This window comes from Lycium barbarum, chromosome 3 (assembly GCF_019175385.1).
Source record: "Lycium barbarum isolate Lr01 chromosome 3, ASM1917538v2, whole genome shotgun sequence".
Classification (NCBI taxonomy): Eukaryota; Viridiplantae; Streptophyta; class Magnoliopsida; order Solanales; family Solanaceae; genus Lycium; species Lycium barbarum.
This window is the reverse complement of record NC_083339.1, coordinates 94,119,357-94,147,260: the sequence shown is the minus strand read 5'-3', so window position 1 is coordinate 94,147,260 and position 27,904 is coordinate 94,119,357. Positions and strand designations below refer to the sequence as shown.

General features: G+C 37.5%; 1 protein-coding gene across 5 annotated transcripts; it reads right to left on the bottom strand.

Moving 5' to 3' along the window:
* Positions 1–8,984: 8,984 nt before the first annotated feature.
* On the bottom strand, positions 8,985–27,467 carry LOC132631626 (putative tRNA pseudouridine synthase). 5 transcript variants are annotated; one of them, XM_060347268.1, is made up of 8 exons: positions 27,179–27,467; positions 26,981–27,093; positions 12,618–12,743; positions 12,360–12,508; positions 11,486–11,630; positions 10,680–11,102; positions 9,701–10,127; positions 8,985–9,438 (listed from the first exon to the last, which is right to left on the bottom strand). In XM_060347268.1, exons 1-8 carry the CDS (start codon positions 27,378–27,380, stop codon positions 9,422–9,424), a joined length of 1,602 nt encoding a protein of 533 aa, XP_060203251.1. In that variant the 5' UTR covers positions 27,381–27,467; the 3' UTR covers positions 8,985–9,421. The 5 variants fall into 5 exon arrangements, with proteins under 5 accessions (XP_060203251.1, XP_060203252.1, XP_060203254.1 ...); XM_060347269.1 differs by having other exon boundaries at positions 12,618–12,730; positions 27,058–27,093; positions 27,179–27,465; XM_060347271.1 differs by having other exon boundaries at positions 27,058–27,093; positions 27,179–27,341.
* Between the last annotated feature and the right edge of the window lie 437 nt (positions 27,468–27,904).

The following is a 27,904-nucleotide window of genomic DNA, read 5'->3' as shown; positions in this document are numbered from 1 at the left end:
TGGGACAAGGTCTGTGGATTTGTCAATTCTACAGCCACGTTAAGTTCATGCTTAAATCCTCCAAGAAAACAGCTGATTGCATTTTCTTGGGATAAATTGACCCTTGTCAAATTCTTCTCAAAAACAGACTTGTATTCCTTCACATTACCAGTTTGTTTTATTTTCTTAACCTCCTCCATTGGGTCATCATAATCCATTCCAAACTTTTCTACCAAGGCCATTACATATTCAGTCCATGATTTATTGTTGCAAGTATTGCCTATACTTCATGTAAGAAATATGCCACTGCACTGCTTCTCCTTCAAATTGCATTGATGCAATTTCCACCCTCTCTTCCATAGGAATATTATCCATGTGGAAGAATTGTTTAATTCTGAAGGACCATGACCTAAGATCCTCCCCAGAAAATATCAGAAATTCCAGTTTTGACCATCTAGAAAACTGAGAATTGTGGTTTGTGTAGCTACTAGCACTCCTTTCCCTTTGAAACCTTTCCTCAAACTGTCTAACACCTTCAACTTGTCTAGAAGGTCCTTCAAAATGTCTCCCACCTTCAGCTTGCCTCAAGGGTCCTCAAACTACCTTGCAACTTTTGGATTTCCACTCTTATAATAGGATATTTATCCCTCAAATTGACCACTGGATTTGTTAATTTCCCCTTCATCTCTAACACTACCTGATCAAGTTTCTTTAATGTTGAAACTTCACCAGCTAAAGTGCTCATTTCTGCTAACATTTTCTGCATCATGTCACGAAGTTCACCCACTTCACTGTTAGAACTCTCAGTTGCGCGAGTTGATTTCGTCATTTTGATCCAAGGATTCGAATGTTCTGATACCAATGTTACTCAAATACAGGAATTCAATAAAGAATTCGAGGCTTGAATGCTGGTTCAAGAGTTCAAGAGTTATTAACTCGAGAATGACCGCTCAATGTTTGGTTCAAAAGCAGGTCCTTCGATGTTTTGTGGAGATCCAGATCTGAATCTGAAGATTAGGTAAGATTCAAGTCAGCTTTATCAGATTTAAGTGGGCAGATGGCCAATCCGGCCGGTGGGCAGCCCCCTCCTGGGGTTGCTCCACTCGCATCATCACCACAAATTTCAACAACCCCCCTTTTCAATCACTTTAATACCACTCTACCTTCATCTTCTACAAAATCTGGTACCAATCCTATTTTGCATACAACCACAACAACTACCTTTGAGACGTTGCCAAAGCCTATTTTACCTACAAACACAAACTATGTTGCTTTATTAAAGCCACCAGAACACACTTTTAAACAAGTAGTACCACCAAAACCTGTTATATATATCAATGGGGAGCCACATGTTTCGTGGAAATCATCAGAGGTAAAACAATTGATACTTCAAGAAGAGTTACAATATGCAGTTATAGGTAAGTTCTCTTATGACATTATTGACATCAAGGAGTTGAGAACTGCTATCCCAGAGCAATGTTCAATTAAGGGTAAAAATACAATTGGCTTACTTGAGGATAGACATATACTGATTAGGCTATCCTTATTTGAGGACTATGTTAAAATACTATTTACTCCTGCATACTACATCAAAGTACAATCAAGATACTGTCAGATGAGGCCTCTCATTTGGAATCCTTGGTTCAAGCCTGATGAAGAAACATCCATTGCCGTAGCCTGGATCAGTTTCCCAGAATTACCTCCCAATTTCTTTGCTAAGGAAGCGATTTTCTCTTTAGCATCAGCAGTTGGCAAACCCTTGACACTGGATATGGCAACTGCTAACAGAACTAGGCCTAGCTGCGCAAAAGTAAAAGTGGAGATAGATTTAGTAGTTGAACATCCAAAGAGGATTCACATATCAGAAGAGGATGAAGTCACTGGGCAAGTACAATCTAAATGGATTACTATTCAATATGATTACTTACCAAAGTATTGCAAACATTGCAAGTTGCAAGGCCATACTGAAGTAGAATGTAGAGCTTTACACCCTGAATTGGAGAAGCAATACAGAGAGGAACTTAGAAAGATCAATGAAGAAGAAAGGAATGCAAATCAAAGAGCAGATGCCAATCAGAGAAATCAGTTTAACAATGGCAGAAGTGGAAAAAATATCCAAAAGAGACAAGAATGGATGCAAAGAAGAAGAAATAAGTACATAAAAGATAAAAGTGGAATTATTCTGAGAGAGTTTGGAGAAAATAATCAGCAAAAAGATAATGAAGTGAAAACCCAAAATGCTTTTGCAATACTGGAGAGTGATGAAAATACTAGAATGCAGACTGAGGTAAATGAACCACATGATGCAAACAAAAAAGAAAGTCATGCAAATGTTGTTCAAAGCATTAATGATAAGCAGATAACACAAGTAAGGGAGGCAGCAAGTAGTAATGTGAACAAGGATGAAAAAACAGAGGCAAATACAGCAAAGAGCCAAAATATGATCAATGAGAATGGCAGCAGCAAACCAGCAGATGAAAACATAAGCATCAAAGTTAAAAATAACAATCTGGTAGTGTTTCAAGAAGCATCACCATACAGTCCAATAAAAGAAAGGGAGAACAGCCCAAGTGGGGGACAACCAAGTGAGAACAGTTCAAGCAAAAGCAATAGTCCAAGCACACAAGTAGAGGGTAGTGATTCAAGTAATATTGCGAAAACAGCAAAGCAGGTAATTCTGAACACATCATCAGATCCACCAGGTGAAGATAAAATGACTGTAGCAGAAAATTTTCAACAAGCTGACAATCTAGAAGAAGCTGATGGAGCAGTAAGGCAACAAGAAGAAATCATATCAAATGAAGGAAGCTCAACAAACAATGTGAAGGAAGTATTAGTTTATCAATCTCAAGAATGAGCAGTCAACAGGAGAACCAGGACATGACTGAGGCTATTAGCAAAGACAAGGGACAGGTAACTTTTGCTGGGGAATACAAAACCAACATCAATCTGAAGAGTGGAGCTAAAGACCTGGATGTGCATTCAATTGATCAAAACATAAAAGCAGTTAGTAGAGCTGGTGATCTCTCACCTAAGATGATTGAAAAAGGTGGGGGAAAAGCAAAGAAGAAAACAGTCAGAGACACAAGTGCACCACCTAGTAGTGGTGTTCATACTAGAAGGCAGGTTAGCAAGATTAGTAATCCATGATGAACGCAATCATATGGAATATCAGATCAGTTAATACAATGGAGTCGTTTACAAGAGTAATCAAAATGCATCAGAAGTATCAGTTTGGTTTCATAGGCCTAATGGAACCTTTTCAAACATCTGACAAACTAGAGGAATACAGGAGGAGAATTGGACTGCAGCATGCTGTAGTAAACAATTCAGGGAAAATTTGGGCTTTTGTGGATGAAATGTTTGATTGTCAAGTGTTAGTGGATCACTCACAACATTTGGCAATTAAATTATCCTTCAGAGGAAATCAGGAAGAGATGGTGATTTCTTTAGTATATGCAAAATGTTCACAGGCTGAAAGAATGGAACTTTGGGATTCTTTAGAGAATGTATCTGAAAACATGGATGTGCCATGGTTGATAGGAGGAGATTTCAATACTATCACTGATGAGGAGGAAAAATATGGTGGATTACCTGTCACCATCAATGAAATTCAAGATTTTAAAGGTTGTATTTAGAATTGTGGAGTTACAGATTTGGGCTTTAATGGCGGTAAATACACTTGGTGGAATGGTCAAAGTGGAGCAGACTGTATTTTCAAAAGGCTGGATAGATGCTTGGGTAATCAGGTTTTACAGACTAAATTCAATGGCATAAAAATTACTCATCTGATCAGGAATGGGTCTGATCATGCTCCATTATTAATTTCATATACTGGTGAAGTTATCCCTATCAAGAAGCCTTTTAAATTCCTAAATTTTTGGGCTAAACATGAGAGTTTTATGGAGACAGTTAAGGAGCATTGGTCAGCTGACTTCATGGAAAATCCTTTCATACTTTTTCATCATAAATTGAAAAAGGTGAAGGCTGCTTTGGTTCAGTGGATAAAAGCACTTTTGGCAATATTTTTCAAGAAATAGAAGCCTTGGAGGAAGTGGTTAAGGTTCATGAAACACAACCTTCACCTTCAAATAGGGAAAGGTTACATAAGGTGCAAGCTGATTTGAACAGGTACCTACATTTGGAAGAGGAATTTTGGAAGCAAAAAGCAGGAATGCAATGGTTTAAGGATGGGGATAGAAATACTAGGTTTTTTCATGCCTATGTACAAGGGAGAAGAAAGAGGTTGAAACTATACAGAATTCAGGGGCCTGATGGGAACTGGATAGAAGATTCTGATGGAATTGCTAATGAAGCCATTAGATTCTATATGGATCAATTCAATAAAGATGAGGACCCCACTGATTTTGATATACTAACACACCTGCAAAGACTGATTTCTGAGGAAGATAACAGGTGGATTGAAGCAATGCCAACTAGTGAGGAAGTTAAAGAAGTGGTGTTTAAACTAAATGGAGAGAGTGCAGGGGGACCTGATGGTTTTACTGGGTTATTTTATCAAACATGCTGAGAAATTATTGGTGATGATGTTACTAATATGCTAAAATCTTTCTTTTGTGGAGCTGATTTGCCTAAATTTGTTACTCACACTAATTTGGTCTTATTACCAAAGAAGGATGTCATAAATACCTTCTCTGATATGAGACCTATTAGTTTGAGCAATTTTGTGAATAAAATTTTTTCAAGATTGATTCATGAGAGATTGGTGGATAAGCTAAAGGATATAATTTCTTTGAATCAGGCTGGTTTTGTCAAGGGCAGGAGTATTGTAGAAAATGTTCTCTTAACCCAAGAGATTATTTCAGACATCAGATTGAGATCTAAGGAGGCAAATGTGGTAATGAAGTTGGATATGGCTAAGGCATATGATAGGGTTTCTTGGTTGTTTTTAACCAAAGTCCTCAGAAAGTTGGGTTTTTCAGAGTTATTAGTAGATATGGTCTTTAGGATCATAAGCAATAACTGGTATTCTATTTTGGTCAATGGTCAACGACATGGTTTCTTCCAATCATCCAGGGGAGTAAAACAAGGGGATCCTCTATCCCCTACTCTTTTTATCCTAACGGCAGAGGTTCTTTCTAGGAACCTAAATGTTTTGCATCAGAAACCTCAGTTTAAAGGTTTTGGAATGCCCAAGTGGAGTCCTAAGGTGAATCATCTTGCATATGTTGATGATATGATCATTTTTACATCAGCAGATGTCATTTCTCTACAGCTGATAATGGAGATTTTGAAGAAATATGAAAAAACTTCTGGTCAAAAGATAAATATGGAGAAAAGCTCAGTTTATATGCATAAAAATGTTCCAAGGGACATTAGCATTACTGTGGAGATAGTAACTGGTATCAATAGGAAAGAATTTCCTTTTGTATATCTGGGATGTCCTATTTATCATTGCAGAAGAAAGAAAGAATTCTTCAATGTTTTGCTAATCAAGATTATGAACAGGCTGCAGGGATGGAAGGGTAAAATGTTGTCCTTTGGTGGAAGGGCAATTCTTATAAAACATGTTCTTCAGAGTATGCCAGTGCATCTGCTTTCTGCAGTTAATCCACCAATTGGGGTGATTAAACAAATGCATAAGATGTTTGCACAATTTTTCTGGAGTAATACTATTGGTGGTAGAAGCAGACATTGGGTTTCATGGAATCAATTGTGTATACCTACTTCAGAAGGGGGTCTGGGATTTAGATCACTTCATGATGTGTCACTTGCTCTTTTCTGTAAATTATGGTGGAATTTAAGAACTAAACCTTCTCTTTGGAGTGCTTTCATAACTAATAAGTACTGCAGAAAAGAAAATGTTGTGATTGTGCAATGGAAGTATGGAACCCAAACTTGGAAAAAGATGTTGGAGGCCAGGGAACTAATAGAGCATCAGATTTAGTGGCAGGTTCAGATGGGGGACTCTCAGTTTTGGTTTGATAATTGGACTGGTTTAGGGGCTCTCTATTATGTGATCTCGGAAGACAGATATGATAATAGAATTCAGAATGTTCATGAATTTGTAACTCAGGGTAATTGGAATATTGCAAGGCTGAATGAAGTTTTGACTGAGGAGGTGGTAGAACATATAACAACTAAAATCAGACCACCTAGGGAGCCAAGGGGAACTGATAAACCATGGTGGTTGTTGGATTCAAATGGAGGTTTTTCTGTAAAAACAGCCTGGGAGTTTATCAGATTAAGGGGACAAGAATTGGACACATATAAATGCATGTGGGTGAGAGGTCTACCTTTCAAAATATCTTTCTTTTTGTGGAGATGTTGGAAGTACAAATTACCTTTGGATGATGTATTGAAGAAAATGAATTTTAATATGGTATCTAGATGTTGGTGTTGTTCAAACCCTAAAGAAGAAACAATACACCATCTTTTTCTTTCATCTGTTACTGCTAAAGAGACATGGTCTTATTTTTGTCTCAGGGCTGGCATTAATATGGAAGGTTTACATCTACAACAATTAATACTGAAGTGGTGGCAAGCACCAGTAACTGATAGGCTGAAGCAGATATATCAAGCAGTTCCATCAATTATTCTATGGGAATTATGGAAGAGAAGGAATGGAATCAAACATAGGCAAAGAAGTATTGGATGCAAAGTCATATATCAGGTGTATTCAACCATTCAAAGGTTAGTTCAAATGAGAAATCCCCCATTTAGGGATTTACCTACCAAATGGAGTGACCTGATTCATATGATGGAATCTGGAAGAGCTAAGCTAAAGATTACTAAAGTGATTTGGCAACTACCACCACTAGGGTGGTGTGTTTGTAATACTGATGGGGCATCTAGGGGTAACCCTGGAAGAAGTGCATATGGTTTCTGTCTAAGGGATTCTGAAGGAAACCTAATACATGCACAAGCTGAGGACATTGGTTTTGCTACTAATACAGAAGCTGAGATTGTTGCAATTCAAGAAGCCTTGAAATATACCAAAAGCAAAGATTTTCATAATATAATCATTCAAACTGATTCAGAGATGGTGCAGAAAATCTTGGCTAATGGTTGGAAACCACCATGGAACATTGCTGGATGGGTGGAAGAGGTCACAGAACTGAGCAGGGATATGAATGTACTGTTTACTCACACTTTGAGGGAGGCAAACAAATTGGCTAATGCACTAGCAAATTTTGCTTTAGATCATGGGTCTTTTCAATGTCAGAATTTTCAGGATTTAGAAATACACATGAGAAGAATTTTGAATAGCGACAAGAGTCAGATACCGTACTTGAGAATCAGGAGGTGCTAATGATGGGAGGGTCACAGGAGGAGCATATCGGAGGAGTTCTCTACATCCAAACACTCTGGGAAGAGGATATGAAGGTGTTTATTCTAACTGTTTGTTCTTTTTTGCAGGTACAATTTTACGTATCAGGAATCATAAGTAAAAGCAACAAAAGTGCAGTAAAAAAAAAATCAAAGGCAGCAATCGAATTTGCAACCAGCAAAGAACAAAGGGAAACATCACACAGACCATATATGTACTTTCTTAAGGTTAACTTTGATCAAGTAAGGCGGGTTGAAAGTCTATTTGTGGTATTAACATCGTATGATGCTCATTCAAATAGACAATGATCAACTTTATTTGTTTTAAAGTTAACAAAGAGGGTAACGTATACATACAACCAAACCACCAGTAGAAAAGAACAATTCACAACAGCAAGGCAACGGAGGAGCTACAGGAACAACAGAAAAAATCTGGGAGTTCAAGAACATATCTTCAATGCATCATCCACAAACATCAATTCAGGTTACACAATTTTAAAAAAAAAAAAGGATTTCAGTTGAATATTCAGGAAAATGAAAAAACACCAAAAGAGGAAAGCAGAGACACTCATCGAAAATCCGAGCTGCGCATCTTCAAGTCGTAGCTGAGCATCTTCATCGTCGGAGGTACTTCAGTCATCAGAGCTGCGCATCTGAACTTTATGCGAAACCAGCTCAACAAACACAATTTAGGACATCGGAGCTGCGCATCTTCACCATCGGACAGGTCGGCGGCTAGGAGAGGGAGAACACCTCCAAGGAAGAGAGAGCCGAAAATATAGGGCACAAATTTCAGTACATACAAACGGGACTATGCATAAGGGAGAACACAAAGAGAGGACATACATAAGCATGAAGAAAAACAAGTTTATCAAAAAGAAAATGCTTTCTTGAATCACAAATTCAGTGCACATCAAGGCTATCATTGCAGGCAAACAAGTAAAATTGTTCTTCAGTATACGTTGAATCAATTGAGGGTTGGACTTTGTGTGGTATTAGTGTCAATAGATGCTCAATCTACTGTCCAATTCTCAATTGAAGTCAAAGTAAGCTCAAAACAAGGAAAGGACAAGTTGTTGAATGAACATGAAGAGGAAAATCTAACAAATACAAGTAGCAAATCAAGCGAGAGAACTTTCAACACATCCGGAGGAACAAGTTTATGCAGAAGCAAGAAGGAAGAGAGCAAAAATTACCAGATTGAAAATCAGATGTGGGGAATCTGGAAGCAGCTCGGGCAATGGAGGAATAGAAAGGTGAAATAATCAACACTCAGTTCAGCAACGAGAAGGGGAATAGACAGCAACAAAGTTGGCACAAAACGAGAAATTTGGATCAGTACCAGCAAAATGGGGAACAAAAATTACTAAAGAAAGCTGAAATATACAATCAAGAGTTGGATACTTACTGATCTCAGTCGTTTCAGCTACAAGCAGCAACCAATTTGGACCTTGGACATGGATGAACAAGAAGATGAAGAAGTTTCTAGGGTTTCTAAATTGGGAGTGTTGTTTCCATTTTCATGTTCTTTGCATTTTGTTTTGTTGATTTTCCTGGGTTGGGCTTAGCCCCATACTGGGCTGTTAACTTTTAATGAAATAAAATGCCCAATGGGCGACCTTAATTAAAAACAAAAAAAAAACAAAAAAAAAAAAAAGAAAGAAGACAGCTCAATGCAACAAGAAGAATTATAATAGAAGAGGAGAGAAAAGCAGTTGAAAGAATTATGAATTTGTATATTGATGATTGAAATCCATACAATACAATGCTTTATAGTTGTTGAATACAATGGAAAATATCTACTTACTAACTCGAGCAGTTACAGCTAATGAACTAACTTGAAACTGCCTAACCAACTCCTCTCACTTACAAGTAACAGCTGATGTTGCTAACTAACTTTTGAATTTCCTGACTTCACCTCTAATTGCATTTCTGCTATCAGGAACAGGCTTCTCGACATGCTTTCTACTGCATGCCCAAAAGGTCGATCATTTTTCTTAGAGCTAATATCTGTTGTACTAGAAAAACCGGAATGGATTTGGTTAGATTGTCCTCCAAGTTGAGAATTTCCATCCTTGTTTTAGCAAATACCTCATCAGAGGTCTAATCTTTGATGCTGGTTGACACAACTCACTCTCCCACAACTTAACCATCAGAAGACACCAGACTCTGCACAGGAGAAACACAAACCATTTGAATAATACATTTCCATCAAAAACCACCAATTGAAGTTGTGCAAGAAGTAGCCAGTGTGATACAAGATGCTGCAAAACACATAAAAGGAAGACCTATTCTAGCAGAAACATATTTTGTTGTTTTAACACACAACTGAACTGGCCCTAAACTCCAGCAAGCTAGGAAAGGGGAAGGGCCCAACACAAAATCAAATTAGTGAATTTAGTTATAATGCGTGAGAGAAAGGGTAACGTACCTTGAGCCAATACTGATGGAGACTTAGTTCTGCTATCATACTGTGCCTTCCACAATTTCCAAGCAACCCTTACTTCTTCCACTTGGGATTCTGGAATGCTTGTGTTTGCGTCCAGTATTTCTACCCAGTCACTCCAAGGGAATTTTGAAGGGTCCAAAAATTTAGACAGCTGAGGTAACATTGTAGAGTAATAGAAGTCATCAACTGCCTTGATAATATCTTCCGATTCCAACAATGTCAACATTTCAGGTCTTATTATGTTGCCAGGTTGGTTTCTCAAAGCAAAATTGTTCCCCTTCAAAACCAAAACTTCTGATGGGGCTAGGGGTAAGATAATCCTTGAAAACTTGCATAACGACATTTTCAAAATATCAGGTGGTAGAAGATTGCGTTTTATTGCAACTGCTGTCCCTACCATTTTGCGTATCTGAAAAAGAGCAACAATTTAGGCTTAGACGTATACAACATATCTTATCAAGAAGAAACACAGATCACAACAAAGAACATGTAACTGAATAGTAAAGATAAGGAACAGCTGCATATAGTGAAACTCAAAAAAGTAAGCAACAGTTTATTCTGCTTGGTCATTAAGCTGCGATATCGAAAAATCATTGGCCATCCTTTTGGCTCATGCATGGACTCAAGAACGAGTCTCCCATATAGTTATGTATACGACTTACGTATGTTCAAGTTCTAACAAATTCTGGTGTATCAAATAAGAAAAGATCTGGTGTATTTTGCAGGATGCGTTAGAAGGATTCACATTCATGTCCAACCCAATTGACATGAGTACATCAAGGAAAATGAGAATCTTGGTAATGCAACTACAATACATTTCTTCCAGTGCACAGACCTCCTTGCTTACCTTGTGCAATGGACACTTTTCCAGGCATTATTAATATGTTTAGCAAGAAGAAGAGTGATCCCTTTTAAAACTTTGGAAAGAATGAACACGACAATGATAGTCAAAGAGAATTACTTGATGTAACATGAATGACTCTCCACAGATGGAAACTTCAACGTAATTCATGCTGAGCAACTTCTCCAACTTTCCACAATGACAATGAAAAATCCTTCGGAAATGGGCAGAGCTAAGTTTATCCCTTGCATCGGATTCATGGAGCCATCTTGCTTGAATTGGTAAAACAGAACTGAGATCCTTTGTATGACTGACTTTCCCATTACAGTTGCCTGCTGGATTTTGATTTTCAGCCTCAACAATTGTCACAACCCCTTTCACTCTACAGTTTTCTTCTCCATCGCTTTCCTCACACCCAGATGTTTCTTCCTCAGTAGAGGGCCTCCCTTTTTTTAAGAGACTCTCATTTTTTAATGATTTTCTGGCAGGAGATTGTTTCCTATACTTGGATCGTATTGTGTAATTGTGGAAAGGATGTTCTCCCTGCAACCCAGTTCAGAAACATCAAGTGAAGAGAGCAGAATAATTGTTTTTTATCAACGAAAAGCGATTAGATATCAGAAAAATTAAATCACTCATCTACTGAACTAGCAAGTAACATTTGGTGAAGTTTCATGAACTCTTTCCCCCAGTGAATGAGTGAAACCTAAAGTCAGTCCTCCAAGGACTAACATGGAGAATATTTCATTATGGTCTGACTTAGGAACTGTTGAAGGTACAGACAGGAGCAAAATTGAAGTTTTGTAAGGAATGCCAGATGAGCATGATACAAAACCACTTATCAAAAGGAGGAATATGAAAAGAACTGAAGAACATGAAGCACAACCATTAAAAGAAGAGAAGCAATCTGATAGACTTGAAAATACCTCGAAAGATTTCAATATGCCATCAAAATTGGCTAAATGGTAATCGATTTCAGAAGAAGTTGAATCATTCTTTATCCCGATGATTTCAGCAGGAATGAGATAACAATACTTGCGTGCATTACACTCCCTTCTAGCATCAAACCTCCTGAAGCTCGTTAAAAATGAAGTAACCATAACTGAACTGACTCAGAGAGAAAACAATAACTGCTATATCATTTTCAAACTGAATAAAGACATATCAAAGACAGCATACAGACTCTGTTAAGTGGCTCAAATGGCAATATCATCAAACAATGTAATGAAGGAAGCTGTTCCACCTACTAATAACTGAACTGACTCAAAAAGAACACAGAGATGAGCAATTCCTTTCCTTACTAGCATCAAGGGCCCAGATTTACCCATATATCACAATAAACTTCAGCACTAACCAAAACATAAGGCACTGAACAACTGATCAGCAGAAAGGATAAAAAACATAATGCACATAACAGTCTACACTAGGATGCTTTTGATGATATGTCGTAGCCTTCCAACCAATGAAGCACATTAGGGAGTATTTTCTTACTTTAAGAGTTTTGCTTGTTTAACTTTTCAGGTTAGCCGAATAAACATACATGCTATACCAAGGAGGGAAGGAAGGAGATTTTTTTTTTTTTCCACTTCAAAGCTTGAAATCTGCACATTTACAAGTTTTTCTTACATGCAAACTTACATGTGTTTCCTTCACAGTTAATGATAATGAAAATTCAATTCTTAACTAAGAACAGGATGAACAAAAGTTTCTAGGTAAATGTGCTTCTTTTTATGGTTATCAATTTGACATGAACAAAAGTGAAAGTCACAAGCCAATTCAGAAATAAAGACAGAATCTAACTTTTTGGACGGTAGAATACTGAAAACTCTGACATTCTCTGGAAGATATGAGTTCACACAATTAGCAAGAGTGATCCCATTTGGATCATCCTCCCATGCATCTTCAGGAATCTCCATTTTAAGAGATATCATGGTCGCCAAGGAATGAACCTAATATGTATTTTTTAAATAAAATCAGCATGATGGCAAAAGCAGATATAACTTTAGGGGGCAAACAAAATAAATGTGATGAGCAAGTTATTGTAGATCTCTTGCTTACTCCTTTATCGGTTCGACTACTTCTCGCCCAGCCGATTTTATATAAATTTCCAAAATTACTGTCTCGAATACCACCAGCTTTGAATATAGCTTTTTCCAGTTCACCTTCAATGGCTGCATTACAGAACTGTAATGGTTTAGTGAAACCCCAGACATGACACCTAGGCTGACGGAACATGTATACAAGTCAAGTTCTATGCAGCAGGTAAAAGAATAGAAGAATAGAGGATTACCACAGGTGTAATTCTCCTGAATAAAATTTCAAGAAAAGTTTCAAGAAAAATTCTCCTCCAACCCAGCACATCCATGAAACCAATGACCCAATTTACAGCTATAATTATACATTAAACCCTTCAAGTTTCAATTCACTCGGTAATATGTTTACTTTAACACCACAAATGCTAATCTCCCAAGTAAAACAATCCAGCAACCCAGATTAAAGTTACAATTCGTGAATATGTTAATCATAAATAACACTAAATAGCCCCTTATTAGTATAAGCCATTTCCAGTTGTACTTCTATGCAGAATATCATGTGTAACATTAAGTGAAAACCCAATTAATAAGACCACCAAAAATCAAGAAAAAGGGAATTTTGCCAATGCTTATCATAAGTCGAGCAAAATCATAAATGCCAGAAAGAAAAATTCTAGGAGAAAAGGAAAAAAGACAAAGCACTTCCATTCCATTTCTTTTTCTCCTCTCTCCTCATATAGAAGGTGGGAAGTAATTGAGAAATGCAGAAAAACTAACTTTTGATAAAGTGTTATATTTTCTATGTTAGATCTTTTAAGAACTGAATCCTAGTATATATGAGAGAAATTTCATTTATTTAAAAAGTAGAAAGCTTATATAGCTGATCTTGAGCCCATTTTATTGTTTTCTAGTTACATGTCAGAGCTCTTTGGCCTTCCTTGTGGAACCATTCCACCATTAAGGTGAGTAATGGTCACAAAACCTCTTTTTGGGAGGACAAATGGTTGGGAAACACTAGTCTAAAGGAATTATTTCCTGTCATTCATGGGCTGGCAGTAAACCAACACAACAAAGTAGCTGAGATATGGGACAATCATGGATGGAACCTTCAGTTCACGAGAAACTTCAATGACTGGGAAATCAACACATTGACAGAGTTTTTTAGGCTACTAGAAGAGTTTAAAGGCACACAAGAAGGTGCAGATAAATTGTGGTGGAAAGAAGACAGCAAAGGCATTTACAAAGTGAGCACAGCATACAAATTTTTGAACCAGAGTAACCAGCAGGTGCAACTTTGGCCTTGGAAGCACATTTGGAAAGTGAAGGTACCATTCAAAGTTGCATGTCTCACATGGTTGTTGGCAAGGGAAGCAGTACTGACTCAAGAAAACCTAAAAAAGAGAAAATTCTCTCTTTGTTCCAGATGTTACTTGTGTGGTGAAGAGGGTGAGACAGTCAGCCATCTATTTTTACATTGTTGGATCACAATACAGCTTTGGAGGATCTTTGTGAATCTCAGGGGCATTGTCTGGGTAATGCCAAATAGGATTACTAATCTACTCCATATTTGGTAGGAGGCAGGAATAGGAGCCTCAGACAGAGATAGATGGAGGATTGTCCCAGCTTGCATTTGGTGGACAATATGGAAAGAGAGAAATTCACGGTGCTTTGAAGACAGTAGTAGTGATGTACAAAAGATCAAGCTAAATTGCGTCAAACTTTTTTGTTTTTGGTGCAAACAGATTTACCTTGAGGAGACTGAATCCATAATTGAAATCCTAAGCTCTTGTTAGATTTTCAGAGTTTTGGATCAGCTTTCTCACTTTTGCTGTAAATATGGTTCCAGTGCAAACTATGCACTGATCAAGTCAATACATACCAATGTTACATTTTCAAAAAAAAAGATTGTGATGGATATTTACATTCGGGTTCATCTATATCTAGATTTTGATAGATATTCACATTCGGAGTTAATCTATTCTCAGTCTTGTGATATTCAATTCTTTGATCCTCCGGCTTAATTTATAATTGGTATATGAACAAGAATTCGCGCTTCTAATCTGAACTCTGGCAACAAGTGGCATAGCGGGGAGTGGGCACCATACCAAAGTACCTTTTAACAACTAATGTGGGCAATTTATATTGCCTAACCGGGTCTAGGGTTTACACGTGAATCTAAATCCTCTTTTTTCTTTTCTGTTTTTCCCTTTCATAGGCTTAATCTTTTAGAAGAACAAAATGATCCAACAGGCTGAAGAGTAGCATTCAGCAGATTGTGCAGGCTCAGCAGGCTGAATAGTGGACCTGATGCAAGGAGAAAAGTAGCTCAAGAGCCTAAGGAATATGCTTGCTGTAGAGTTAGTGTCTCGATGGGCCAAGCTGAGAAAGAGAAATTAAGAGCAACCAATAGACTATGTTGAGAGCGAGAGAGAGAGAGAGCAAAAGGCAATAAACAGATACAGATAATATATGTCGTTGACTATGATACCATGTGAAAAAATCTGAGCATTCAACAATTGCCCAAAAAAATTGAGTATCCAACCCCAGACCAGAACCATTATAAATTACTTTGAAAACACTTAAAACATGTTTATTCTGTATTAGTATTGCAGCAACAATGTTTTTATAAGCCCACACTCTCTCTCATCGCATCTGAAAGCTTCGTCCAGCATTGCATTCCACAATTGATGGTTGTGATGACCATTGGAGTGTGTTGATACAAAGCTTTCCAAAATCAAAAGAAAAGTGGAAATCGCTTTAGGAGTTAACCACAAGTGATCACGTGAACAGGAGCACAAAAGGCCTCTGTAGACTAGTCGAAATTAACAAATCCGAAGGCTATAGGCAATAGATCATTTGATCTTGGAGATAATTCTTTGCACAGACACCTCCAAGCACATATGGGACTCTATGAAAAAAGTACCAAGGTTCTTCCAGTACTTAAAGGTAGCAACTTCAGGCACTCTGAATTGGCTCTCTACACCAAGTTTAAAGCTTTGAGGAAGTCAAAGAATCAATCACAAATACTTGTCTTTAATAATGACCTTGCCAAACAAGATAAGGCAGCAAGGTGATAAGTCAAAAAGCTGTGGTAGGTTTCTCAAGCCCATCAAGTCTCCACTCAAGTAAGCAAGCAGAATAACAGCAAACAAAAAATTTACACTGGTTTAAAAGTGAAATCCCCTAGTACAGGAAAAGAGTGAATATGTGATTTAGCTACTATGTAAATAGAAGCCTTTGCATCCTAGCAAAGGTAGTACATCACGAGATGTGTGCTAGGCGCACGTCAAAGGTTTAAATCACGTTGTGGACTAAGTTGCTCATACTCGGTTGTGGGTATCTGATACAGGTGCGGATCTAAAGGTCGGATTAATTTTAGGATTCGGGGGTATGGATTGCTGGGATACGGCCAATAAATGTATATTACTACATATAATGTATCTCTATTAATTAAAGCTATTGAACTAAAACTAATAAAATTTAATTCCTTATAAACACCTAATATTTTTTTCCATAAGATATTTCGTGTAATAGCAAAACATTCTCAAACTTTATACAACTATATATGACACAAACCCGAAAATCATAGCAAACACTCAATCAATCTATACTTATCAGTCATAGATGTGTCAAAACACCCAAGGTAAGTTGACCACGTGTTGACACAGGTGCGGCAAGGATTTTAAAAAGTCTGAGCAACATAGGCTATGGAACCAAGTGTTATTTAAGAGAAGGGTAGGTGGTGAGCCCATTACCACTAACTTTTGAAGTTGTAAACATCAAATTTCTCGATTATAAAATCAACAACTACACCTTAATCCAAACAAGTTGGATTGGCCATATGAATCCTCACCAACCACATCATGGCGTGAAAGGTGGTGCTCAAGTTTCGAGACCCTTCACTTGTAGCAAAGCATTGGGACTACTTATGTTGAAGAGGGAGGCATCAAAGGACCACTTGGAGAAGTCCACTTCATACTACATCTTGCTTCAATAGAAGGAAGATTAAGGTATAGAACTTGGCTTCAAGAGGCAGAAGAAATCCAAGCTGGGAAAAAACATGGAGCAAAAACGTCTCCACATTTTCCAATCGTGGAGCCGTTTCTGAATATGTGGAGCAAAACGTCTCCATGTTTGTAAATCATGGAGACAACCAGAAGAGATAACACGGGTTTGAAAAAGAAACGCCTAGACGTTTTCTAAACGTCTAGCCGTTTTGGCTCCGGAGTGTCTTTTCATTTTTGGTCTAAGTGTATTCTTAAGGCGTAGTTAGGTTATCTTGACATTTTTAGCTATCTTTTACTCTTGGCATAAAAATCTCGCTTTCCCTTTTGGAAAGGTTGGTATTATGTTTTGGGACTTGTTGATATTATTTTGGTTGGTCCCAAGGGGCTAGGTAGGTTTCAGCATCACGGAACAAGTTGGAAAATTGCAAAAATATTCAAAGGCATTCTTTGGTGCGTGCCCTGCGCAGGGTCTATTACAGGCGATGGGCGAGCACAAGTTACCTGTGTTGGGCTTATGGTGTGCATCGCACAGGCTATGGCGCAAGGCAAAACTCTGACAAGTATAAAAAGTCTCATTCCGTGATTTTTATTTCATTCTTCAACATTTTAAGACTTGAGGAGGTCGGTTTTGAGCAAGGATTTCCTCTAAAAGTTAAAATTGAGTTTATATCATGGATTCGCCTTAAGATTCATCATTCATACATGGAATTTGAAAGATGAAATTGAAATATTTGACATAAATCCTAGAAACACTAATTTGATGATTTGAATACTAAAATGAACTTCATATGGAATCTACGTATAGATTTGGATTCATCGGGTTATAGGTAACTTGGATTTGACTTTGATTTCGGGGTTTTACTTTGACTTTGACCAAGAGTTGAACTATGGAAATTAAGTCCAATAGCATTATTTGACTTCGTTAAGTAATCTTTTTTTTTTTTGAGTTCTGCCCATGAAATCCATCTATTCCCCCAAATTTGACTGATTAGTGAAGAATTCCATTCCTCAATTTTTGTTTCCTGTAAGCATATAATATCTACACCCCATTTGTGAATAAGAGATTTCAAAGTGCTTCTCTTTTTCTTTTCATTAAGCCCCTGTACATTCTAGCTGAGTAATTTGATTCTAATCTAGAGAGAACCTTTTGAGACCTGCCCCTTTCTTTTTTCCTACTGCTTTCTTGGAGTCCCCAGTCCAATTTTTTGAGTTCACTTGTTGTTTTATTTTTCCCCTTCTTGTTGGATTCCCCTGTTTTCTTGTTCTATACTAGTAGCTGTGCTTTTTTCCTTTCCTCCATTCTCAAAATAATGTCGAATAATTCATGCTTAAAACTTGCAACATTCACTCCCAACACTTTGCATGCGTTCATCATAGTTAATTTAGTCCATTTAGAAGTTTTCACCACCTCCGGAATGTCAATTTTTTGATTGTGAAGCTCGCCATGCCAATCTAGAGGAAGAAACTTATTGAAGGAGATTGAAGAAAAATCAGAATCCGACTCTTCCTGAGGAGAATAGTCTGAGAATTGGAGAGATTTTGGACTGCATACACCTAACGAAGAGTCTGCCCCATCAGCTTCATTGTCTGCTTCCAATTGAGAAATTCCCCCCTCTATATTTTCCAAATCCCTGAGCTTCGAAGCTTGAACTTCCAACGCAAGGGTGTCTAAGGATTCTGTGATTTGAGAAGTTGACAGTTTAAAGCTGCATGGGTCGAGTTTGGACACAGATGCTCTCCAGTGTTGGGACTTGATGGGCCACTTGTGGTGTATCCCTTTTGTTGGGCCTTTTGAATAGTAGCTGCTATTCAAGGCCATTGAGGTGCTCCCTTTATAAAAGTTCCTTTTGCTTAGGTTATTTGATTTGATTTGGGCCGGCCCATTAGCCGCTAAATCCTTTGAATTGATTTGAATCTTTGCAGGACCCCTCACGTGCTGCGCATCTGGCTTATTAGCGTAGATGCCACGTGGTTCTGCACAAGACGCTGGCCCCATCTGCTTTTCAGCCTAAGCAAACCCTTCGATTGTCCAGCAATTAAAGGAAAAGACCGCTTCTCTGAAATAACTGTAAGATCATAGACCCGTCCATCTAATTCAAAATTTAAACTCGCCGGAAACTTCTTGCCTGAGCTTGCAACGCAAATACGAGCCCAAAAGAAATGGGATCTGTTTTTAGTGTCTTCGTCAACTCCTACGAAACCGCCACACTGATTCTCAATTCGCTCGAAGGTATATGATGACATTCAGCGGAATATCAAAAACTTTCAGCCACATGTTATCTGCAACGGATTGCGATGAATTGGACTTCGGCGACCACCAAAAGAAGGATAGGTGTTTGCCACTCCAAAATCAGTCCCCCGCCTTTACTCGCACAGCCTCTTGTCTAGAAGGAAGTTCAAAGAGAAAACAATTATGATCAATTGGAGTGACCTTGATCCCAGCAGTGATTTTCCATCTAGAGATAAACCATTTCCTGATTATCTCCGAGTTTGGGCTGTGATGGAATGGATCGTTAAAGATACCCACTAAGCTTCTGTATAGAGGGTGTTTCTCAAACTCAGCATCCCTATTTGCCGACTGGCTGAGCTCCGGCCAACTATCAATGGAAGCAGCTGCATGATAAGTTTTTGTTAAAGGAGGTCGTGGCCCTGAAGTGATGTTCTTCCCCAGAAATCGTAAGATTTTCTCCGCAATATCTGTCCACCCACTGTTGAAGTTAATCTCCGGGACACTGCCGCTTTGGATGGACCATGCCAAACTTCTATGCGAACAAATCTGCCATATGCATTGAAATTTTGATAAATTCTGTAAAGATTGTGTTGTTGTTTTCTTCCCCACCTTCTGTAAAGACAACCAGAACCTTTTGATGCTTGTATAAGTGCCTCACACACCCATCTTAAGTTATGTGCATCCATATTGATCTTGCTTGTAAATCTCCTGCCCCTTTCTATCAAAGAATACCATTTGAACTTATTGTCCCCAATGTTTTTTAGCTCAAAAGATTTATCCCCACTGATGAAAAAAATATTTTCCCCCATAATGAAGGAAGAAAGGTTTGACAGGGTCGGTTATGAGGGCAGCAGAGGTCGCAGGTGGTGAGTAATGAGTTCGGTTAGATTTAAAGAAGGGTTTGAAGAGAGAAGATTCAGAGAAGGGCTGGAGAAGAAGGGGTTAGGGTTTTGAGGAGAGAGTAAGTTTAGAAGGAAAATTCAGAAAAGGGCTAGAGAAGAAGGGGTTGGGGTTTTGAGGAGAGAGAAAGTTTAGAAGAAAGATGGAGAAGAAAGGGTTAGGGTTTTGAGGAGAGACAAAGTTTAGAAGAAAGATGGAGAAGATCAGAGAGGGTTTAGAAGAGAGAGAAACTCAGAAATTCAGGTTGGAAAAGAGATTCCGATGACCTGCGTTGAGTTTGGAGGAGAGAGAGTGTTGGAGGATGGGGATTTGAAACTTACCTCGAGATCCGTGGCAGAGAGCATTTTCCTTTTTTGTTCTGCCACTTTACAGTGTAAGAACAGATGATTAATCGTCTCTGCTTCAGTTTCACAAAAAAAAAAAAAAACATCTAGAACATAGTTGACGACCCCTCTTCATCACATTATCTTGAGTTAAAACAGCCTGTTTAGCCACTAACCAAGTAAAACATGCCACCTTGTAAGGAATCTAAACTTTCCAAATCAACTTCCAAGGCCAGAATCCCAGTTGAGTATATCTGTTATGAATGCATTTGTAGGCTGATTTGACGGAGAATATCCCCTTCTTTTCCTTCAACCAAACTAGACTGTCCACATTAGTGGAAAAATCTTTGAACTGCTCAATAGTGTTGTAAAATTCTGTCAACCTTTCCACCTCTCAGTCATTGAGCAATCTCCTATAACTGAGATTCCAACCAAAATTATCCCTAACTTCCAAAATAGTTGCCATCTTCTGTTGGTTCAAATTGTAAATCTCAGGGAACAAATGCTTCAAAGAGTTTTGACCAACTCAAATATCATGCCAGAAATGTGTTTTCCCTCCATTTCCTACTCTAATGTTGGAGTTATGCCATCTTTTGGGCCACAAATTCTTGATGGATCTCCACAAGCCAACACCATAAGGACTCTTTACTTCCTTGGTAATCCATTGATCTTCCATCCCATATCTAGATAGAATAGTTTATTTCACAAAGACTGTTCCTCTGATGCAAATCTCCAAAGCCATTTCAGTAAAAGGCTCTGGTTGTGAATTTTCAGGTTCTTAACTCCCATTCCACCTCTTTGCTTGTTGGAGATGACAATTTCCCAGTCTACTAAATGAATTTTCTTTGTCTCACAATTGCCTTGCTACAGAAAATTTCTTCTGATGGTATCCAGCTTTTTAATAATCTCCCCTGGCATTGGAAATAAATACATCATATATGTTGGCAATGCATCCAATACGCTGTTGATTAGAGTCAATCTACCTCCCAGTGATAGATATTGACTCTTCCAATTAACAAGCTTCTTCTCACACTTCTCCAAAATAGCATTCCAAATGTTCATAGATTTACTCTTAGCGCCCAGGGGCATTCCAAGATAAGTAGTAGGTAACTCTCCAATTTTACCACCCAAAATATTTGCTAAATTGTTGATATCAGCAACTTCATTAAAAGGATAGACAAAACTCTTCCCCCAATTGATATGGAGTCCAGAAATAGCTTCAAATAGAATAAAGATAATTCTCAGGTACTTCAATTGCTCACTCTCTGCATCACAAAAGACAAGGGTATCATCAGCATATTGGAGGTGGGAAATTGATAATCCTTAATTGGCTCCAGCATTAACCTTGAAACCCCTGATTCGGTTTTTCGGGTGTTTGGTGGATTTCGGAAGTGGAAAGGCTATGGTGGAGGGTTAGAGCATTGCTTGGACGGAGGTAAGTTAAGACTTTGACTTTAATATGAGAATTTTCCCAAATTAGAATAGTTTTTCATATACTACCTATATGAGGGTGTGTTTGTGTATATATATCTGAGTCGTCGCACTGCTTGCACGCATGCCCGTTAGGTGCCATGCGCCTGTCCTCTAAGTTGTGCGGACTCTCCGTTTTTGGTGTCGATCCCGTCTCGACATGGGTCGGGAGCGAGAGCTGGAGCGGGATACATCCGAGACACGATCAACCAAGTCCGGATACTTTGACCGGAGTCCATCAACAAATTTTGGGGAAAATTGAGATTTTGATTTCTCAAAATTAAAGATAAAATAGATTTAAGATAAGGGAAATGACATACCTTCAATATTACAGTACTTGTCTCATTGTTGTTGCTTCGTGTTTCAGAGAAACCGAGAATTCAACATTTATAGCTCTACTTATTATAATTTTGAATTTTCTTAGTTGAATCCCCACACCCGGATCCGCACTCCCGAATCTTAAAATTTAGATTTTGGCAAATCCCACACTCGGATCCGCACCCGTATCGGATACCCACACCCAAGTCCGAGCAACTTAGCCTGTCCTTGCCACTGACATTCGTCAAGGTTGTCTTGCCAACACCCAAGCACCTTGACTTAGCTGCTTGTAACTGCCCGTGGCAGGTTTCCTTTTAGTAGGCAAAATTTGGCTAAGGCGCTATTCAGTTTTGTAAGCCTCCAATTTCGAGTGAGCCCTTTATATATCTAAGAGATAATAAAAGGTTGGGCGTTGGCCTGTAAATGCTTGTGTCCCTTTCATTGTTTACTGTCCCGAAATTAAACTAGGTGTCAAACGAGTGTGTGCGCGTGAAGGCTGAAGTTGGTTGTGTTGCTGAACTGCCGGGCAGTGGTGACGAGGAAAAAAAATCACCTCTATAACAACTGGTATATATATTACTACTATATATGAGGGACAACCCAAGGGCTTTTGTAGTCCTCAAAAAAGTTTCCAAATTAATATCAAACTTTTCAATTAAGTACTTTTAGGTCCTAATCTTATTTTTTGAATTAAATTTACTTTTTGTTCTTATGGTCTACTTTTTAAAACCAGTCGAACCTCCTATATTATTTCTCCTGTTACTTTCTTCTATTGATCTTATCTATCAGCCTAAAAAATAACTAGATATTCTTGCTTCTTGTTTCTCTCTCATTTTTTCCTTTTTCATTTGTTGCTTATTATTCTCCAATTTTTTTATTTTATTCTTGATGGTTCGTTTGTTATAGATTATTATATGTAGACATTTCTTTTGCTTTATATTCGGATCATGAAATTTGAGACTGAAAATTCTTTTACTTACATGTAGGCATTTCTTTTACTTTATATTTATATTTTATTATGTGTTTAAAAAGATTTGTACTAAAATGATTTTCAGGTATAGTTTTAAAAATTACTTAGTCTTTCTGGTCTATTTTATCTAAATATTTGTTATTTTAGAAAATCAAGAAATAATTGATTATTTTTTTACCTTTATCCTTACTCTGATAAAGTATAGAGAGAGATAAATGTGGTGAAAGAATGATTACTATTATTCGATTTATGATCGCTGCAAGTTAGAATTATCATAATTTATCATCTTAGTATAGCATATCGAATCACTTGTGTCCATTTGAGATTTGCTCATTTTTTCTACTTAACTTTCTTCCTTATAAATATTTTTTTCTTAAAATCATCTAATTGTGTGACGAAGAAAGTTTAATAATTATTAAACTTATCAATAAGATATCATTAACCTGCAAATACATTAAATTAGTTATGCAGTAGAAAAATGTGACATGTTATATTTATTTAATAAAAAAATTATTTTTATATTGTGAGTTTGGGCCCAGGCTTAGCACGGGTCTGCTGTAACTAGTATATATATATATACTAGCAATCATTAGACCTAAAGTAAGCGTACAAACATGAATAAAATTTAATCGAACCAAGATCGCCAATGTAGACCTTTTCCTTCCATTCTGTCCTTCTTCTTTTTTTGGCTAGATCCACACAAACTCCAAAAGATTATAACTCTTTCAAGATAATTTTCTTCTATATGATTTTAGGTCCACTTATTTTTTGAAATCATCATTCACCCTGGTTTCACACTTACAAATCAGTGCATCTGGGGTTCGACGTAGGACATTATCAAACCATCTCAAACAAACTTCTCTCATTTTATCATCAATATTGATACTTGCACCTTCTACCGGATATGATCAGTTTTAATCTTGTCTAATCTTGTATGATTGCACATCCGTCTTAGCATCCACAATTCTGCAACACTTATCTAGTGTATATTTTCGACTTTACAGTCCCAACTTCCCTCACACACAATATTGTTGGTCTTACCGTTACATAAGATTTGCCTTTTACTCTGGTAAATATCCTTTTATCACTTATTACTCCGACAACACTTTTCCATTCAACCATCTTTTTTGATTCTAAGTGTAACTTCTTCATTTATATCGTACCATTCTACTTTAACATTAAACCTAAATATCTTAGTTGTCTACATTTAGGCAATGTAGTCCCATCCAATTTCAACTTAACTTCACTCTGTCCTGCATCTCAAGTATAAGAGGTTCGAAAAGAAAAACAGTGAAAGAGGTAACTGCCAAAGACAAGTGGCAGTTGGGTTGCAGTAACCATATGCGTGCTAACAAGAAAACTTCCTCAGCTTAAGAGAATCGTCAAAGACAATGTGAAATTTGGAGATAACTCAAAACTTCCCATAATAGGAAATGTCATACCAGAATTGACCAAAATGATACAATTGAAGTCAGTCTCTTATATACTCTTTTGACCATGCAGTGAGGACCTACTTCTAAGCATCAACTAATAGAAGCCTATCAAGTTATTCAAGGATGTTATGTGCAATCATGTTTTACTTGTAAGCAATCATGTTGAACAGCCAGGTTTTACTTTTACTGATCATAAAGAAGACAGCTTGGTTGGGGCATTTCAGATATGGAGACTTGAATTTTCGAGGAGTAAAAAAAATTTCAGTAGAAGAACATAGTTACTGGTATTCCTATTTACTAGAATCTGGTATTTGAGAAGACAGTGTCATGGGAAGCAACAGGAGTCTTTTCTGAGAAGGAGGGACTCAAAAATCAGGAGAAGTGCTAGAACTTGTCCACAAAATATATTGGTTTATAACTCGAACTCAAATGGTGTAAAAAGGTATTTTGCAACATTTATGATTGAATAAAGAAGAAAATTGGTTGTCCCTGCAAGTATCTGGTGGACAGTGTGGAAGGAGAGAAATCAGAGATGTTTTGAAGACGAGCAGAGCAGCATTCAGAAACTTAAGATGAATTGTATAGCTCTTTATTACTTTTGTGTAAACAGGAGGTGTTAGGTCAAACAGAAGGTAGTTTTAGAGCTTTAGATTGGTTGTAATCTAGTGGATATAGGAGGACAATATGCAAGATGTAACACGTTTGAAGGGGGACTACATATTTTGATGTAGTATACCTGTGGATATATAGACTAACTGTTACCTTTTTCAAAAAAAAAAAAAAAAAAAAAAAAAAAAGAAGAAGAAGAAGAAGAAAACCTCAAAGTAATTTTTGCACAAACATCCGAAGTATTTGAAGCCTTCAAGATGTTTAAAGCAACTTCAAAAAATAACGAAGCTGGAAGGACCATTCAGCAACACACAGACATATGAAAGTATGACTAAAAGTATTTTTCAAAATTTTATGAGTTTAACGGAATTAAGAGATAGATATCGCCGACCTACACTCCACAGCAAAATGAAGTGAGTGAAAGGGAGAATTGAATCAAGAACATGGTGAGAAGTCTACCGGGATTAAGAGCCAAAGAAACTATAGCCTGACACAGCAAATTGAAGTGCGCACATTCTCAGCAGGAGTCCAACATTTACTTTGTAGAACATTGACACCTAAAGAAAATTGAAATGGAAAAAGACTTAACTCGTCTCATTTAAAAATTTATTTTCCATTGCTTATGCACATGTATCAAATGAAAAAGCGAAGATATAAATGACAAAGGAGAGAAGTGTGTGATTCTTGGCTAGAAAATTGTAAAAAGCTTACAAAAACTGTACAGCCCCAGTACATCGACGAGCATAGTTAGCATGGAATCTTTTATGACGAAGAGCTTTGGCAGTGGGACGAGACGAAGCAAAGCATCATATACAAAAAAAATACTGATGACAAATAGCAAACCTATTGTGGAGAAAGCAGCATGATCTAGAATAGCCTAAGGAGGTTTAACTTGTCATGCAAAGCTACTCCGAGACCTCACCAAAGAGTTATCTGCTTGGATGGTAAATTATGAGGTAACCGAAGAAGACAGACTCTCTTTCTTTAAACTTAAAGAATGTCAGAGAGCATCAAATTAAGCAATAAAATGAGGAGATGTCAACCACTAAAAGCCCGCACGCAAACAATGCCAAAGGCCAAAAAAAGTTTAGGAGAATGGGTGTTCAAGACAAAAATGAAGATATTAGACAAAGATCAAGTAAGACTTGTAGCAAAGGATAGAAATAGGAGAGTGAAAAAAAGTGTCTGATTTTTCAATTGACAGCTGAAAACCAATGTCCAATATGAGTAAGAAGTGCTAGTTAATCATAGTGTGATCCAATTTGCACACCATCCAGTCCTACCATGAAATTAGACAAGGTTTCCATAACACAAAAAAATTGATCGAACTACAAACAGATAGTAGGAAGTCTGCTGCATAGCACACTCACCTGACATATGTACGCAAACAGCCTTATCAAGCATGTATATGGACAAACCTAAACAAATTTTATCTCCTTGCACCTAAGTACATTCTAAGCTATTTGTGAGGCATAACCAGCCATGGTTTGCTGTACACCGAAGGAGGAAAACCAATGTTGATGGATGATTACATAGCGGACCAAGACGAAAGGAAGAGTGCCACTGAATTTGCTTTCATATTGGGATCAAGTGCTATTTCGTGGTCATCCAAGAACACCTGATAATAACACTACCACTCTAGAAACAGTCTTTATTGCACCAACAGCCTATGCATGTCAATCTAAGCTATTGCTTGAGTAAATTTAGAGCAAGCAAATAAAAGCTACAAAGGAGTCCTATTACCCCCGAACAGCCAAAGCAACAGCCTTATAAATGACAGCATATTCGAATAGCTTAGTGCAAAAATCAAGGCCAAGCAACATATATCCTCATCAAACCTTTGACAAAGGAGGGCTTTCTCAAGTTCAGAGACACGCGGTGTCTGCTTACTATAAGAATTTGACACCAGGTAAAACTATGTTACAAACCATCAGTTTAAGGTAGGGATATGTTGGTGGTCTTTTAGGAACTAAACTCCTAGTAGGAGTTGACATATTCCATTATATTAGGAAGAAGAATCAGGTTACTAGTTGATTTATGCCCATTTTATTGCACCCAAAGGTGTAACCTAGCTGGAATGGACTATGGGAGACTAGAGTACAAAATCTCAGCAGGCAAAATAGGTTACCCATTTCATTGGTTTCTTGATACTATAAGTTAGTTTGTAGCATTTGATGAATAAGATACATTCAGAATTCATCTTACTGGATAGTTGATGTTCATCTCTTTGCATTTGCAAACCTACATTAAACAGCAGCTTTGTCATATATTAGGTATTCAGTCCTAATTACAGCTTGTGTGTGGAGGAAAAGAGAGAGAGAGGGACCTCGATAATCAGAGCCCACATATCCGACGCGCATCACAACTTTCTTTTTTAAGAAAGGCTTCCATTTGTTGCTTTCGGAAGATAAGTCATCTTCAAGGGTCTCGGTTAATGTGGAAAAGCAGCAGCGCAGTATGTTTAAAGGCTTTCTTGTGCGTGAGAATCCTAGATTTGTTAGAGGAAGCCGTACACAAAGGGCTGCCATGGATGACAAAGGAGGACACTCAGATATTGTGACCGAGTATAAATTTTTAAGGACGACTCCCAACCAAAAGAAAAAGGCATAGGGTCAAAATATACCCTCTTACTTTCTTTTACTCTCTTCCAATTTAGTTGCTCATAGCTCTCCTTTTTGGTCCGTTGCAAAACTAATATTGTAATACATTTTATATTTAGAAATAATTTAACTTAAAAAAAATTCTTTTATTATTAATGAAATAATTTATATCCACACAAATATATATGACTTGTTTACACCAAAAGTTTCAAAAATATTATTTTCTTTCTTAAACTTAGTGTCTAGTCAAACTATATCACATAAATTGGACTGAGAGAATATTAGTAGGTGTTTCAAATGAGCGTTTGTTTATGCAACTTGCACAAAATTTCAACTTCAACATCATGATTTCAAATCCCAAATTCTCCAAAAAGATATGATTTGGAATTCCAGGTATGATTTGGGATTCCACGTCATGATTTTAAATTTTTGTAAATGTAAAACTTGACCCA

Coding starts and splice junctions, on each gene's coding strand:
- LOC132631626 (XM_060347268.1), bottom strand. CDS start 27,380: ATGGCAGCCCTTTGTGTACGGCTTCCTCTAACAAATCTAGGATTCTCA. Junction 12,509..12,617: donor GTAGTCGAACCGATAAAGGA/GTAAGCAAGAGA, acceptor AATACATATTAG/GTTCATTCCTTGGCGACCAT. Junction 11,631..12,359: donor AGTATTCTACCGTCCAAAAA/GTTAGATTCTGT, acceptor AACGAGCTTCAG/GAGGTTTGATGCTAGAAGGG.